The sequence below is a fragment of the Somniosus microcephalus genome, chromosome 10, assembly GCF_052327205.1.
Source record: "Somniosus microcephalus isolate GS21.2 chromosome 10, FLI_Smic_1.0, whole genome shotgun sequence".
Taxonomy (NCBI): Eukaryota; Metazoa; Chordata; class Chondrichthyes; order Squaliformes; family Somniosidae; genus Somniosus; species Somniosus microcephalus.
Genome location: NC_140996.1, coordinates 159206208 through 159219398, shown reverse-complemented (window position 1 = coordinate 159219398; position 13191 = coordinate 159206208). Strand labels below are relative to the sequence as shown.

The 13191-nt window shown below is 45.3% G+C and overlaps 1 protein-coding gene across 6 annotated transcripts in view; it reads right to left on the bottom strand.

The window, feature by feature from the left end:
* Positions 1 to 13191, bottom strand: part of dync2h1 (dynein cytoplasmic 2 heavy chain 1) — a 996931-nt gene that overhangs the window by 773663 nt on the left and 210077 nt on the right. For all 6 annotated transcript variants that reach the window (XM_085999037.1, XM_085999042.1, XM_085999039.1 and 3 more), the window contains 4 exons: positions 10906 to 11105; positions 9784 to 10048; positions 8749 to 8956; positions 486 to 615 (listed from right to left, as the gene is read on the bottom strand). In XM_085999037.1, coding sequence (XP_085855163.1) covers positions 486 to 615; positions 8749 to 8956; positions 9784 to 10048; positions 10906 to 11105 — 803 coding nt within the window. The remainder of the gene's footprint in view (positions 1 to 485; positions 616 to 8748; positions 8957 to 9783; positions 10049 to 10905; positions 11106 to 13191) is intronic.

The window sequence follows — 13191 nt, the reverse complement described above, 5'->3', positions numbered from 1 at the left end:
TCTGTGGTATGTGCTTTAGGATTATCAATCCTACATGATTGCAAGTCCAGGATTGGCAAGAAACTGGAACTGTAATGAAACATTTCAGTTAAATATGAAATGACATAATTGAACTTACTTCAGATTATTAATCTAGATATTACAAATTTTCATTCCGCACAATTAAAAAAAGGAAAAATTTCGCTATCCTAGACACTCCCTTCTTTGATCACAAGGTTGGACAGAGTGCCTGCCACTAACCCTTGCTAATCCATTCAACAGATCACTGGCAAAGCTGACCCTAGAATATTTGGACACCAATATTTCCTCACACTATGGGGAGGTTTACAGTATCTGCTCAACAATTCACTTTAATGGCACTCTAGTGTAGGAATCCAATGATGCAAAAGAAAAATGAGTTACACTTCACAAGATCATTATTGCCTAAAAATACTTATTCTGCAGCCTATCTGTCTTGTACAAAAGCATTTATAACAGTCACTCACCTGCTTCAAGACCCAGTTCAAACACTTCTCAAAGTAGTCTCCTATCCAGCTTTCTAGATTGCTCCGGCATTCATCTGCCTGGTTTCGTAGCCAAGATTTCACCAAAGAATTTACATCTGTATCTTCATCACTAAGAATGCAAAGAATCAGAAACATATGCAGGTTGGCATGGTAGCCCTTACTGTGACATGGCAAGACGGTCAGGACTGGGAACTAAATATACCAGGTTATATGGTCTACAGGAAAGATAGGGAAAATGGTAGAGGGGGAGGAGTAGCCTTAGTAATTAAGGATGAAATCAATTCAATGATAAGAGAGGATATAACAAGAGGTAAGCAGGCAGTGGAGATTCTATGGGTAGAATTAAGAAATAGAAAAGGATTTAAGACTGTAGTGGGAAGTTGTGTATTGGCCCCCGGTAGCAGCTGCGAAGTGTTAAATTGTATAAATGCAGAGATTAGTAAGCATGTAGCAAAGGCAGAGTGGTGTTAATGGGGGATTTTAACTTTCATATAGATTGGGATAAGCAGACTAGCACATGTCAGAAAGGTATTGAGTGTGTTCGGGGTAGTTTTCTGCAACAATATGTCCTAGAAACAACAAGGGGGCATGCCATATTAGAATTAGTAATAAGTAATGAGCCAGATTTAGTTAACAACCTAACGGTGCGTAACCATTTATCTAATAACGATCATAACATGATCAAGTTCAACGCAGTGTTTGAAAGGAAGAAATGCAAAACAGCTACAGGAAACTTTGTGCTATCCGGCACCAATGGGACCGAGCTATTGCCGTTCCCTCAAAACTGTCGGACACACCAGCGTTAATGTTGAAGCATACGGAGCTTTTCATCTCCGTATCTGACAACAAACACTGTTGCTTAGCAACAGCTTCTAAACAGTCGGCCCGTACCTTGGAAGCGTCTCTCTGAAGCTGTTGCTAAGCTACAGAGACTTTGCAGAGCCTGACTGTTGGAAAAAAAGCCACGAGAAGAAAAAAAACCTAACAAAACGGCTCCTGATTTTTGCTGGTGGCTCGAGCTTGCCGGACATTTAGCCTCCGGATAACACAAAGTTTCCTGTACTATGATTCTAGATTTAGTTAAGGCTGATTTCAATCCAATGAGATGGAGACTGTCCACAGTAAACTAGGGAAGTCTGTTAATGGGTAAAATGACAAAAGATCAATGGGAGGTGTTCAAAAAATAATTTAATGTGATACAGAAGCAGTTTATACCCCTAAGAGGCAAGAGCTCTACTTGCCAAAAAAAATCATCCATGGATAACTAAAGAAGTAAGAGACAACATAAAACTAGAAGAAAAAGCATACAAAAATACAAAAAATAGCACAGATCCTGGCGAATACGAAAGATACAAAGAACAACAAAGGCTGACAAACAGATAGTAAGAGCTGCAAAAAGGGAGTATGAAAAGAAATTTGCAAGACATATCAAAATCAACACACAAAATTTTACAACTACATCAGAAAAAAATTAGAGCCAGGCCTTTCAGGAGTGAAATTAGGAAACACTCTACACACAAAGGATGGGTGGTAGAAGTTTTGAACTCTGTTCTGCAACGGCAATTGATGCTAGATCAATTGTTAATTTTAAATTTGAGATTGATAGATTTTTTATTAACCAAAGGTATTAAGGGATATGGGGCCTAGAAATTCACTGTAGCCACTTTTGGGGCGGCCGCTAAAGTTTGCGCCCGCCGCCAAATCGAGGCCACTTCTCCGATATTCATTAGCTTCGCCCTAAGAGTTCGCTAGAGCGCTAAAACTGGTGTTGGACGCCTCTGTTTGGGCGCTAAGCCGGAGGTGCAGATCGATAGCGCCGAGGCCGGGCGCAGCGCAGGTGCGGCCATCTCGTGATTGACAGCAGACACCCTGGCGCCGGCCAGCTCTTAAGGGGGAAGGGTCGACTGTGTCTGCTGCCACGCCCTGGATAGTGGAGCCCTGCAGCTAGGCCTGAACACTGCTGCTGGACCCAAATAGCGCCTGAAGCCATGGAGAAGGCCCGTGAATGTGCGCAGTGCTTCTCAGAGCGTGATCTGAGTGTGCTGGTTGGTGCTGTGGAGAAGAGGCGCCATGTTTTGTACCCGCACAATGGCAAGAGGGGGCCGTTCCACGTCTACAGGAGAGCCTGGAGGCATGTCGCCAGCAAGCTGTCAGCCAACAGCGAGGTCCCCAGGAGCGGTGTCCAATGCCGCAAAAAGTTTAATGACCTCACGCGGATTGTCAGGGTGAGTACCCTTTCCAGTGACCTCCTCATCTTTGCATGTGCACCTCACATTATGGGCAAAGGGACCTGAAAGCCCTAATGGCCAGCCCTCATCCAGCAGCGATGGGACAGGCATGAACATCAATTGCACAATCTGCACTTAACACACTGGCCAGGCTATTCCACCATGGGAGGCAGTGCACACAAGATCAGGGCGGCACACTGGCCAGGCTATTCCACCATGGGAGGCAGTGCACACAAGGTCAGGGCGACACACTGTACTTAGAGGCCATCCTTTCTCTTGCAGGCCAAGCTGGCAAATAATAAGAAGAGCCGGACTGCGACCGGGGGAGGCCGACCCCAGATCCAGCCGCTCACCGAGCTTCAACATCGCGTGGAGCGCATCATGGGTGCCCGGGTGATTGGCCCTCTTGCATGTGGAGATGCCGACCCTGTTCTGGTCACCAATGGTAAGGACATCCACGTTTGGACCTCTCTCGTCCCACTTGCACATCAGATCTACATCCTTTGCCACTGTCCGACCAATGCGTTGAATGCCACCACTCATGCATCCCTTGCTGACGCCCTCTCCTCAGTCTAAAGCTACTCTTGTGCCTTCCTGCTTTCAGATGGTGAGGAGGAGGTCCCTGAACTTGCCAGTGACAGCCCCTCAGAAGAGGAGCAGGAGGAGGAGCAAGAGGAAGGCGGCCCATCAGGGGAACCCTCAGCCGCGGCCGCCCAGGCCAATGTAGGGGACACGTCTTCCCTGGAGGGGAGCGTGGCGGAAGTTTCGAAGGGGAGGGGAGCTCATGGGACCTGCGGCCTGCAGAAACGCGGGAGGGGGGTGGAAGCTCGGCGGCCTTCTCCCCAGAGGGGGGATGCGTCGGAGGGGAGTCCAATTGCTGGGCCCAGCGGCGAACAGCAACGCAGGAAGGGTCGGCCAGCTCGGCGGCCTTCTCCCCAGAGGGAGAGTCCGGCCCCCAGTCCGGAGATGGTCTTCGCCGAGGAGATGGAACGCCTCGAGGACTTGTCCGCGGACTCGGAGCGCCGGCACACAGAGCTCATGGCGGCAGTGGCACGGTTGCCTGAGGCCATCGAGTCCCTCTCTCGGAGTGTGACCGAGTTCGGGCCCTCAGAGGCCATCAGTCGGGCGGAATTCCGGGCAGATCACGCAGCGAGTCGGGCGGAATTCGGGGCAGATCAGGCAGCGACTGGCCAGGTGATCAGTGGTCAACACGGGCACTCACTGCTGCCACACTCGCTGTCAGCCAGGCATCGCCAGGGCACCCGGCGCGCTGCAGCAGCACAGCGGTCCGTCCCTCGGCAGATTGGTGCGCATGCTGCAGTGCTGGCCCGGGCGAGTGCCAGTGTCTCAGGCGACCAGCGAGCGCCTGCCATCCGCCAGCTTGCCCGCATTCCTCCAGCCGCCACTGCCACTCCCCCAGTGGAGCTGGCAGGAGCTACTGCAGCGACTGATGCTGGCCAGCCACAGCTGCAGCATTCAACAGCCGACCGCTCGACGGCCAGACCTCGACTAGGCCGACCCCCAAGGGCATCTGCCGTCACGACGTGCCCCTCAGGCGCCTGCCCCCAGCCTTGCAGCAGCCAATGGCCTTACTTTGAGGAGGAGCAGCAGGGCGGGCAGGGGCCACACAAAGATGGCCAAGGCATCGCCCTAGCGGGCCAAATAGTCGAATGTGTGGCCAGTTGTGTTTGTTTTTTGAGGCCGAGGTTTGGATGTTTGTTTTTTGAAGGCCGATGATGTGATGTTTGTTTTTTACGAAGGCCGAGAATGACGGCCGTTTTAGTTGCACTATTTTGTTAATCCTCTCCAGGTTGTGGGAGCGAGTAATTTGTTTGAGTGTTTTTTGGGGGTTTCGTCTGTTTTTGGTTTTCATGTGGGAAGGGAGCTGAGTTTGAACAATAAAGCATTTTATTTATTAACATTGTCCATGTTTGATCTTTGAAGTGTTTGTTGCCTTAACCGGCTGAGGGCTTGCGGAGCAGCTGCAATCATGTTCTTTCATTGGCACATGCCATTCCCTGACAGGGGGCCTAGAAGTGACGTTCAATAAGCCGCCGACGGGCGGCCCTTGGACCTTGTGCCTCCCTCCTGGGCTGGTACTCCTCGTCCTCCTCCTCCTCATGCTCCTCCTCCTGAGGTGGTGGTCCAACGTGAGGTGGCAGTGCCTGAGTCCTGCGGATAGCCAGGTTGTGCAGCATGCAGCAAACGACGACGAATTGGGAGACTCTATCCTGTGAATACTGGAGGGCTCCCCCGGAGCGATCGAGACAGCGGAACCGTTGCTTGAGGACGCCGATTGTTTGTTCTATGATGTTCCTAGTCGCTTGATGGCTCTCGTTGTATGCCTCTTCAGCAGGGGTCGTGGGCGCGAGGAGCGGGGTCATGAGCCAGGTACACAAAGGATAGCCTTTGTCCCCGATAAGCCATCCTCTTGGGGGAGGCTGTGCCTGGAACATGTCAGCCACAGTTGTCTGTCGCAGGATAAAGGCATCGTGGCTGCTGCCTGGAAAGCGGGCATTGACAGCTAGGATGCGCTGCCTGTGGTCACACACCAGCTGTACATTGAGGGAATGGTAGCCCTTCCGGTTGCGGTAATCCTCGGCATGCTCAAGAGGTGCCCGCAAAGCCACATGCGTGCAGTCAATGGTGCCCTGCACCATCGGGAAGCCCGCTATTCTTGCAAATCCCACTGCACGCCGCTGCTGCTTGTCCAGGGTCATGGGGAAGGAGATGAATTGATGTCTCCTTGTGAAAAGGGCTTCTGTCACCTGGCAGATGCAGCAATGCACGGCGAACTGGGAGATGTTAGCGATGTCCCCAGCAGCGGATTGGAAGGAGCCGGTGGCATAGAAGTTGAGAGCCACCGTCACCTTCACTGCCACCGACAGAGACGTCCTGCGCATCAGCTGTGGCTGCAGATCTCTCTGAAGCAGCTGGCAGATGTCTGCAACCACCTCCCTTCTGAATCGCAGCCTCCTAACACACATCGCGGCAGACATGGTCAGATAGGAGGACTGCTGGCGGTATACCCTGGGTGGGTAAGGCCTCAGTTGGCGACGCCTGTTGCCCCCTCTGCGTCTGGCCAGGGCTGCCACTCTCTCACGGCGTCTGTAAGCCCTTCTGGCATAAGGCTGAAAGTCAGCGTTGGCACCCAATGCAGCCCCCATTATATGCTGGCAAACACTGAGCTCTCAATGAAGGCAAAGATAATTGCTAAGCTCTGGCCTGAGCCAAAAATACCTGTCCTAGTGTTGGTCCAAACCAGTAAGCTCTCCTCCTTGGTCTCTGTCCAAAAAACCGTGGCACAAGAGTGAATGCAGCAAAATGGCTGGCCTTTATAGTGCAGGGTAAGTGCCCTTTAATTAGCGCTCCCCGCGGCCCGGCACGGCTGTGTACCGTTCCACTTCACAGTCGTTAGGGCCGCCCGGCGCACAATGGGCCGGCGCAAGTGAAGTTCCGGTTTGGGGCGCACAAAGGGCGTTGCACTATTAAATGACGTCATGATCTGCGCGCGCAGCAGAGCGCGCGCTAAGACTTTGCGCCAGCGCTAAATGTGTCCTGAAGTTGGGGAGAGGCGCAGATCGCACTGCGCCCGGGCGATAAGCGCCTAGCGCTCGAGATCTACTCCTCCTAAGGCGCTAACGGCTGGCGCGCCCAACTGAATTTCTAGGCCATGGGGCAAAGGCAGGTATACGGAGTTAGGTTGCAGATCAGCCATGATCTCATTGAAAGGCGGAACAGGCTCGAGAGATAACTTGCCTACTCCTGTTCCTATGTTTTGTGACTTTTTAAAACAAATCAATTTATTTTATTGTTCTTTTATTTTTCCACAGTTAACATGTCATTTAAATTTTACTGAAATCTGGCAAATAAGTCATGCCTTTTTAATTATTTTTACATCCCGCAAATGTGACGTGACCACGCACTTGTTTTTTAGTAAAATTGAACAGAAATGGGCGAGAGGTTTTCAACAGGCAAGTATGAAGTACTGGGAATGGTGCAATTACAGTTTTATCCCCCATTGTTTCGTGGAGGGAGGAAGATCATTACCGGACTTGATGCTGTCATGGTTTATGATAAAGCTGGTGACACACTTCATTTTACTCGAAATAAATTATTCAAAATCTTTGTACAAATGTTGTTTATTCTATCGTTTCATAGCTCCAGTTAAAACATCAATTATGTCTTAAATTGAATTCTATAACATTGCATATGCTGCAACCGTTGTCTGTTATTATCTGTAATTTGTAGAAAGGAGAAAAACCTTCCAGTCAGCAACAAAGCCACTAATGTTTCCTATAGAATGGATACCTGGAATATAGTTACAAAGCTGTATCAAACAAAATGAGTCCAAATATTACCATAAAAAGCAAAAGCCATATATTATATTGCATCATGGAGTTCATTCCCTGGCACTGATTATTTGATGGAATGTGGGGCTAGAAATTAGAGTCGATGACGTTAGCACGCTTATATCAAATTTCTCTTTCTGTTACTTTAACAGAGGCATTAATAAGTAATGTGTGAATACCTCCATTCAAACAGAGGAGAGCTTGATAGTAACACATAAAGGATTTATATGATGATAATGTCCAATTCTAATTTCCAAGCCATTATTGTTCTAAAGTCATAAAACAAATTCACCACCATTTTTTTTTGGTCGGGGGCAGGGGCAGGTCAGATAAGGAGAGAGCTGCAGTCTCTAAGTGTCATGAGAGACATCTGATTTCCACAAGATGCTATTACACTTCTTTGTAATGCCACGAATAATGAACTACTGTTAGATTTTCACGTCATTTACATTCAACATTCAGCTTAACATACACTGAAGAATGAAAATATTTGTGACTTCAAAGAACATTGGTGAACTCAAAGAATGTTCTACTTTTATGCATTTCTTACACCTAGAAACTTAACTGCGTTCCTTAGGTTTCATACTTTAGCTAACAATTCTATGTAGGAAATCTTTTCTTTAAGAAAAAGTCATCTGCCTGCAGCCTATCCCAGGCTATCATTTATAGTAAATAGCAATTATTTATTTTAGAAGTGCCTATTACTTTAGCAATCAAGGTTTGTAATGTAAATCAATCTTCTGCTACTTTACTTGCTCAATCACAATTGCTGTGTTAGAACTTGCGCTAAAATCTGAAATTCGCTTCTAAAACATTTGCTTATGCAAAAAAACTGAATTCTTCACAAGAGTAGGAGACAGAGATTCAAGGCGTTGCACTTTCGAGAATTTCCCAACAAGTTATTAATGCCACATATTTAAATACAATGCATCTTAATTTCCTTAACTTTATTCAAAATTATCATCCTAACAAGTGGAAGTGAGCCAGTCAGTCCACGTTTATAGCATTCTGGTGGTAAAAGGCAGAAAATGGTAATAAAAGGCATTTTAATTAAATAATTTCCAAACAGTGTCAGCCTTAGCTCAGTGGTAGCCTCCAAGTCAGCAGATTGTGGGTTCACGTCCCACTCCAGAGACTTGAGCACACAGTCAGTGTAGCACTGATGGAGTGCCGTCTTTCAGCTGAGGCGTTAAACAGAGGCCTCATCTGCCCTCTCGGGTGTGAAAGATCCTATGACACTATTGGAAGAAGAGCTGGGGAGTTCTCCCCAGTGCACTGGCCAATATTTATTTCTCAACCAACATCAGTAAAACAGATTATCTGATCATTATTTCATTGCTGTTTGTGGGACCTTGCTGTGTGGCTACAGCATTTTCTACATTACAACAGCAACTACACTTCAAAAGTACTCATTGGCTGTTATGCACTTTGGGACGTCCTGAGATTGTGAAAGATACTATATAAATATAAGTTATTTTCTTTCCTTCCAATTGTTTGTCATATGGATATCAACTGAAATAACTTTAATGTACAAGATGTTCAAGAAATATTGCAGGTAATTTTATCTGGATACTGGTAAAAGCATTTGCAAGTGTTTATATTCTAGCTTACACAACAGAAAACAGAACAATCTGAACTAGTAAGAACTGTAAGCATACTCACCTCAGGAAGATCATGCCCATTCTGGATATTGTAGCAGGAGAGGCACAGCTGAGATCATGAGTTTCAAACACAAAGTTAACATTTGGTCCAAACTGGATCCTTTCACCACTTGGCATGGTGAGCAACCGATTATCATCCAGTACTGAGTTTAAGGACTCAATCCACTCAGGGTCAATGTCCCCATCGCAGATAATCCAGGAGTGGACCTCTAAAAAGTACAGAATATAACCTTCAGTGATGGGTTAGGTTTTTAAGAGCTTGCAATGAAGAGCTAGTAAGATGGGGGTGGGGGTGGGGGAAGAGGGATCTACAAGAAATGAAACAAGCCTAAATATAAACAAACAGGAAAGGAGAGCACAGGACAGACTAAACTAAGGGGAGACATAAATGGCCAGGGAACAAATAGAGTTGTGGAACAGGAGTGTAAAAAGATGGTTAAAAATAAAGAGAGAGGAACCGCTATTAAAAATGAGGCAAACTGTCTGTACAGTAATGCACACAGTGTCCATAATAAAACAGCAGAACCACATACAATAGCTATTTTTTTTAAGTTTATAAACAAGAATATACAACTTTGTTGTTAAAATCAATATTAAACATAAATAAATGACCATTAAACAAAACCACTACTTAAAGAGACACAATAAAAACATTTATTTTGAAAGGACCCTTTTCATAGCAAGTTGATTTCTTGCAAACAGAACTCGGGACAGATTATTTCCACCCCTACCCCCTTCACCACTCCCGCCAAATGTAATACAATGCAACAGTTACTGACTAGCTACAGCATTTGCAGCATTAAAACTTTTATCTAAATATCACAAACCAAAAATATCTGCATTCTCAACTTAATAGTAAACAGTTATTTTGCAGAGTATTATTAAACAATAATGGCTGGAGCAATGCAACTTTAACTTTTGTCTATCATTTTTTATATTTTGTATGTGCGCTTAATAGTTTATTTGGTTTTATTCATTGGTCCTTCTTCCCTCAGCCAATTAATAGTTATATATTCGTTCCTTCATGACTTCTTACCCTGTGGCTCTCGAACAACCTGACGAGCACTGTTAGTTAACACCCCATCAGACCATTCTCGGGTATCCATGTCAATGTGACCCAGGAGCTGCTGGCGTGGCATGGCTTTGGGATTCATTGTGTACTGCTTCACCACCTTGCTTATTTTACCGAGAGCTGCCCGCAACATTCGCCACAGTATTGATTTTCCTGCACCACTTGGACCCACAATAACTACTCCCATTCTTTGACGCAGTTGCTCAAAAAGTTCCAAAGCCTTCTTTATCTAGAAAAATCGCAGCAGTTATACAAATTTTTAACAAAGAATACGTAATATAATTTGTCCAAGTACATGAAATTTTCAACTGCTTCTTAACCCTGGAAAACAACAGAATGCTTCTTTAGTTTGTTGAGAATACACTGATTCGGTCAAATGGATAACAAATTTTCCAGAGATAGCTATTGCCTGATTTAACAAGAAAATTGGCCCATCAATTAAATTTCAAAGCCAAGTATAATTACGATCATTCAAGCAACTTGCGTTTAGAATAATAAGGATTTCATCTCCAAGTTAGAGTAGGGACTATAACAGGGGTGTATAATTTGCATATCGATAACTGGGAAATAATGCAATATTAAAAGCTATAAATACAACTCCAAAAATAATTTCAGTCAGAAGAAACATTAATTTATTCAGCAGTGGTATTAAAAAAAAAAATTGAATTATGTATATATAACCGACTATTATGCACTTTTAAATAATCACTGTTGTTCAGTCTAATATATTCATCAGCATTAAATTAAGCATGCAGCTTTCTGAGAATTTTAAAGAAGTATAATAACAAATGTATAATTCAAAGCCATGCTAATGGTTAATTGGAATATGTATTAAGTAAAATATTCCCATGATTAACATGCATTGGTGGTACTATACAAGAGATCTGGTAAATTGTTGATTGATCAAGTATATTAATAATTCAAAACCAGTTTTTGTCATTTGCTATGCAAATTTGCCCTATTTATTCCACAGTAATGTTTGTGCATTTATATTCCACCGTGACAAGTATGACTGAATAATATGGGTCAAAAATGTTGAAATAATTGCAAATAACTGTTTGTCTTTTTAGCTGTCTCTATATTTACCTGGTTGGGTATAATTTCTAGGTATGCTTCCTCAAATGCTTCATGGAGAGCTGCGGCCAGCTCCACATATTCAACATCTTTAAAATTAACACCAGGGAAAATATCTCTCACCAAAGCATCAAACCGTGTACAGTCGGCAAATGTCAGTTTTGACATAGTGTTAAGACGCAGGGCCTGCACCACAATATGACTCTCATCGACTGCAAAACAAAGAAATGGGAAAATAAATTGTACCCATTCCAAATGTGCATTTTAATAAAGGCAATGGTTTGTTAGATTCTAGGACTAAATACATGAGCTGGTAAAACATTAACATTTACTTTTTTCAATTCTTCTTTAGGATTGCATTCACAACTAATCTAAAAACCTCTTGAGCATCCTGCAATTGTCATTAATATCTCATTCAGAATTATAGTTTTATTGAAGAGGGACACTGATGGAGTATTTTGTACTCAAAGTTTCAAGTGCACATATATAGCTAGTGTTGTGTCTGTGTATAATAAGGAACAGACTGCAGGAGACCGGTACAACAGGTGTTTACTCAACGTGGCTCACACTGGAACTGATCTGTACAGATTACTACTCAGTACTATATACAGGTGTGGTCACTGCCGGTACTGCAGTATACATGAGCTGTAAAAGATAGTTCCCCCCTTAAAGGTATATACATTACAATTCCTCCCCTTTTAGATTAACAGTACCATAACACTCATTTAACAATTAAATATCAAACTAATTACAATTAACACTTTTAACATGCAACATTAGCTGAAAATAGTCTATTTATATATTCAGTCTTTGGGGAGGCTTCTTGATCCTTTCTGGATAGCGCCTTTCCCGAGTGTCTTGCTCTTGGTGCGGAGGCGATTCAGGCCCCTGTTGTCGGTTGGTTCATCAGCTTCCGATGCTACTGTTTCTGGGGTAGATGCGACCTGTACGTCGGGTTCATCACCAGGTACGTATGGGCGAGGCATGGGGTTGACTTGTTCCTGTGACTCTAGGATCTGGTCAGCATGGCATCTCACGATGCTCTCCCCAACGTCCACTGTGTACATTAGTGGGCCCTGCCGTGTGCATATCGTTCCTGGCTGCCATTTTTCTGTTCGGTAGTCGCGGGCCAAGACTGGTTGCCCTACATTGAAGCTCCTTGTTGGCTTCTCATGGATGTGCTGGAATTGCTTACTCTCAACATCTCTTCGTACGTTTGGTCTGAGCAAATCTAGGCGAGATCTTAACCTTCGGTTAAAGAACATCATGGCTGGGGCCTGGTTGGTGACTGCATGTGTCGCATTCCGGTAGGCGAACAGGAAATTGTCCACCTTATGCTGCAGCGGAATGTTGTCATTGTACGTAGCCTTTATTGCCTTCTTAAAGGTTTGTACGAATCTCTCAGCCAATCCATTTGTGGCTGGATGATACGGGGCGGATGTGTAATGCCTTACCCCATTCTTTTTCAAGAACCTCCGGAACTCTTCGGACACAAACTGTGGTCCGTTGTCGGAGCAAATCTGTTCTGGCAAGCCATTCCTGGCAAAAATGGTCCGTAGGACTACAATAGTTTTCTCCGTGGTGGTGGAGGACATTTTGATGACCTCAGGCCATTTCGAGTGCGCATCCACGGCTATTAAAAACATTGAGTCCATGAATGGACCAGCAAAATCAATATGCACCCGTTGCCATGGAGATGAGGGCCACTCCCATGGGTGTAGAGGGGCCTGTGGTGGTGCATTTTGGACTTTCTGGCATCCTGAGCAGCTCTTGGTCAGGTCCTCGATTTGTTTATCGATTCCCGGCCACCACACATAAGCCCTAGGCTTTTCATTTTTACCCCTCCCAGATGACCCTCATGAAGCTCATTGAGCACTCTATCCCTTAACTTGGGTGGAATTACCACTCGGGATCCACTCATCAAGGTCCCCCGGCACACTGACAGCTGTTCTCTCCTTCTCAAGAATGCTGGCAACAGTGAGTCGCCATGTGCTGGCCATCCCTTCACCGTCAAATCATATACCCGAGACAGTGTCGGGTCATTTCGGGTTTCCTTTTCGATACAAGCGTTAGTTACCGGTAGGTATTCAACTATAGTCGAATGGAATATTTTGACAGGATCCACTGCTGGTGCTTCCTCCGCAGTAGGCAGTGGCAGGTGTGATAGCCCATCAGCATTTCCATGCTGTTTCGTGCCCTTATATTCAATCTCATAGTGGTGCGCCCCTAGAAAAAGTGACCATCTTTGTAGTCGTTGCGCAGTCATCACCGGAACGCCCTTCTTTGGATTAAAAATGG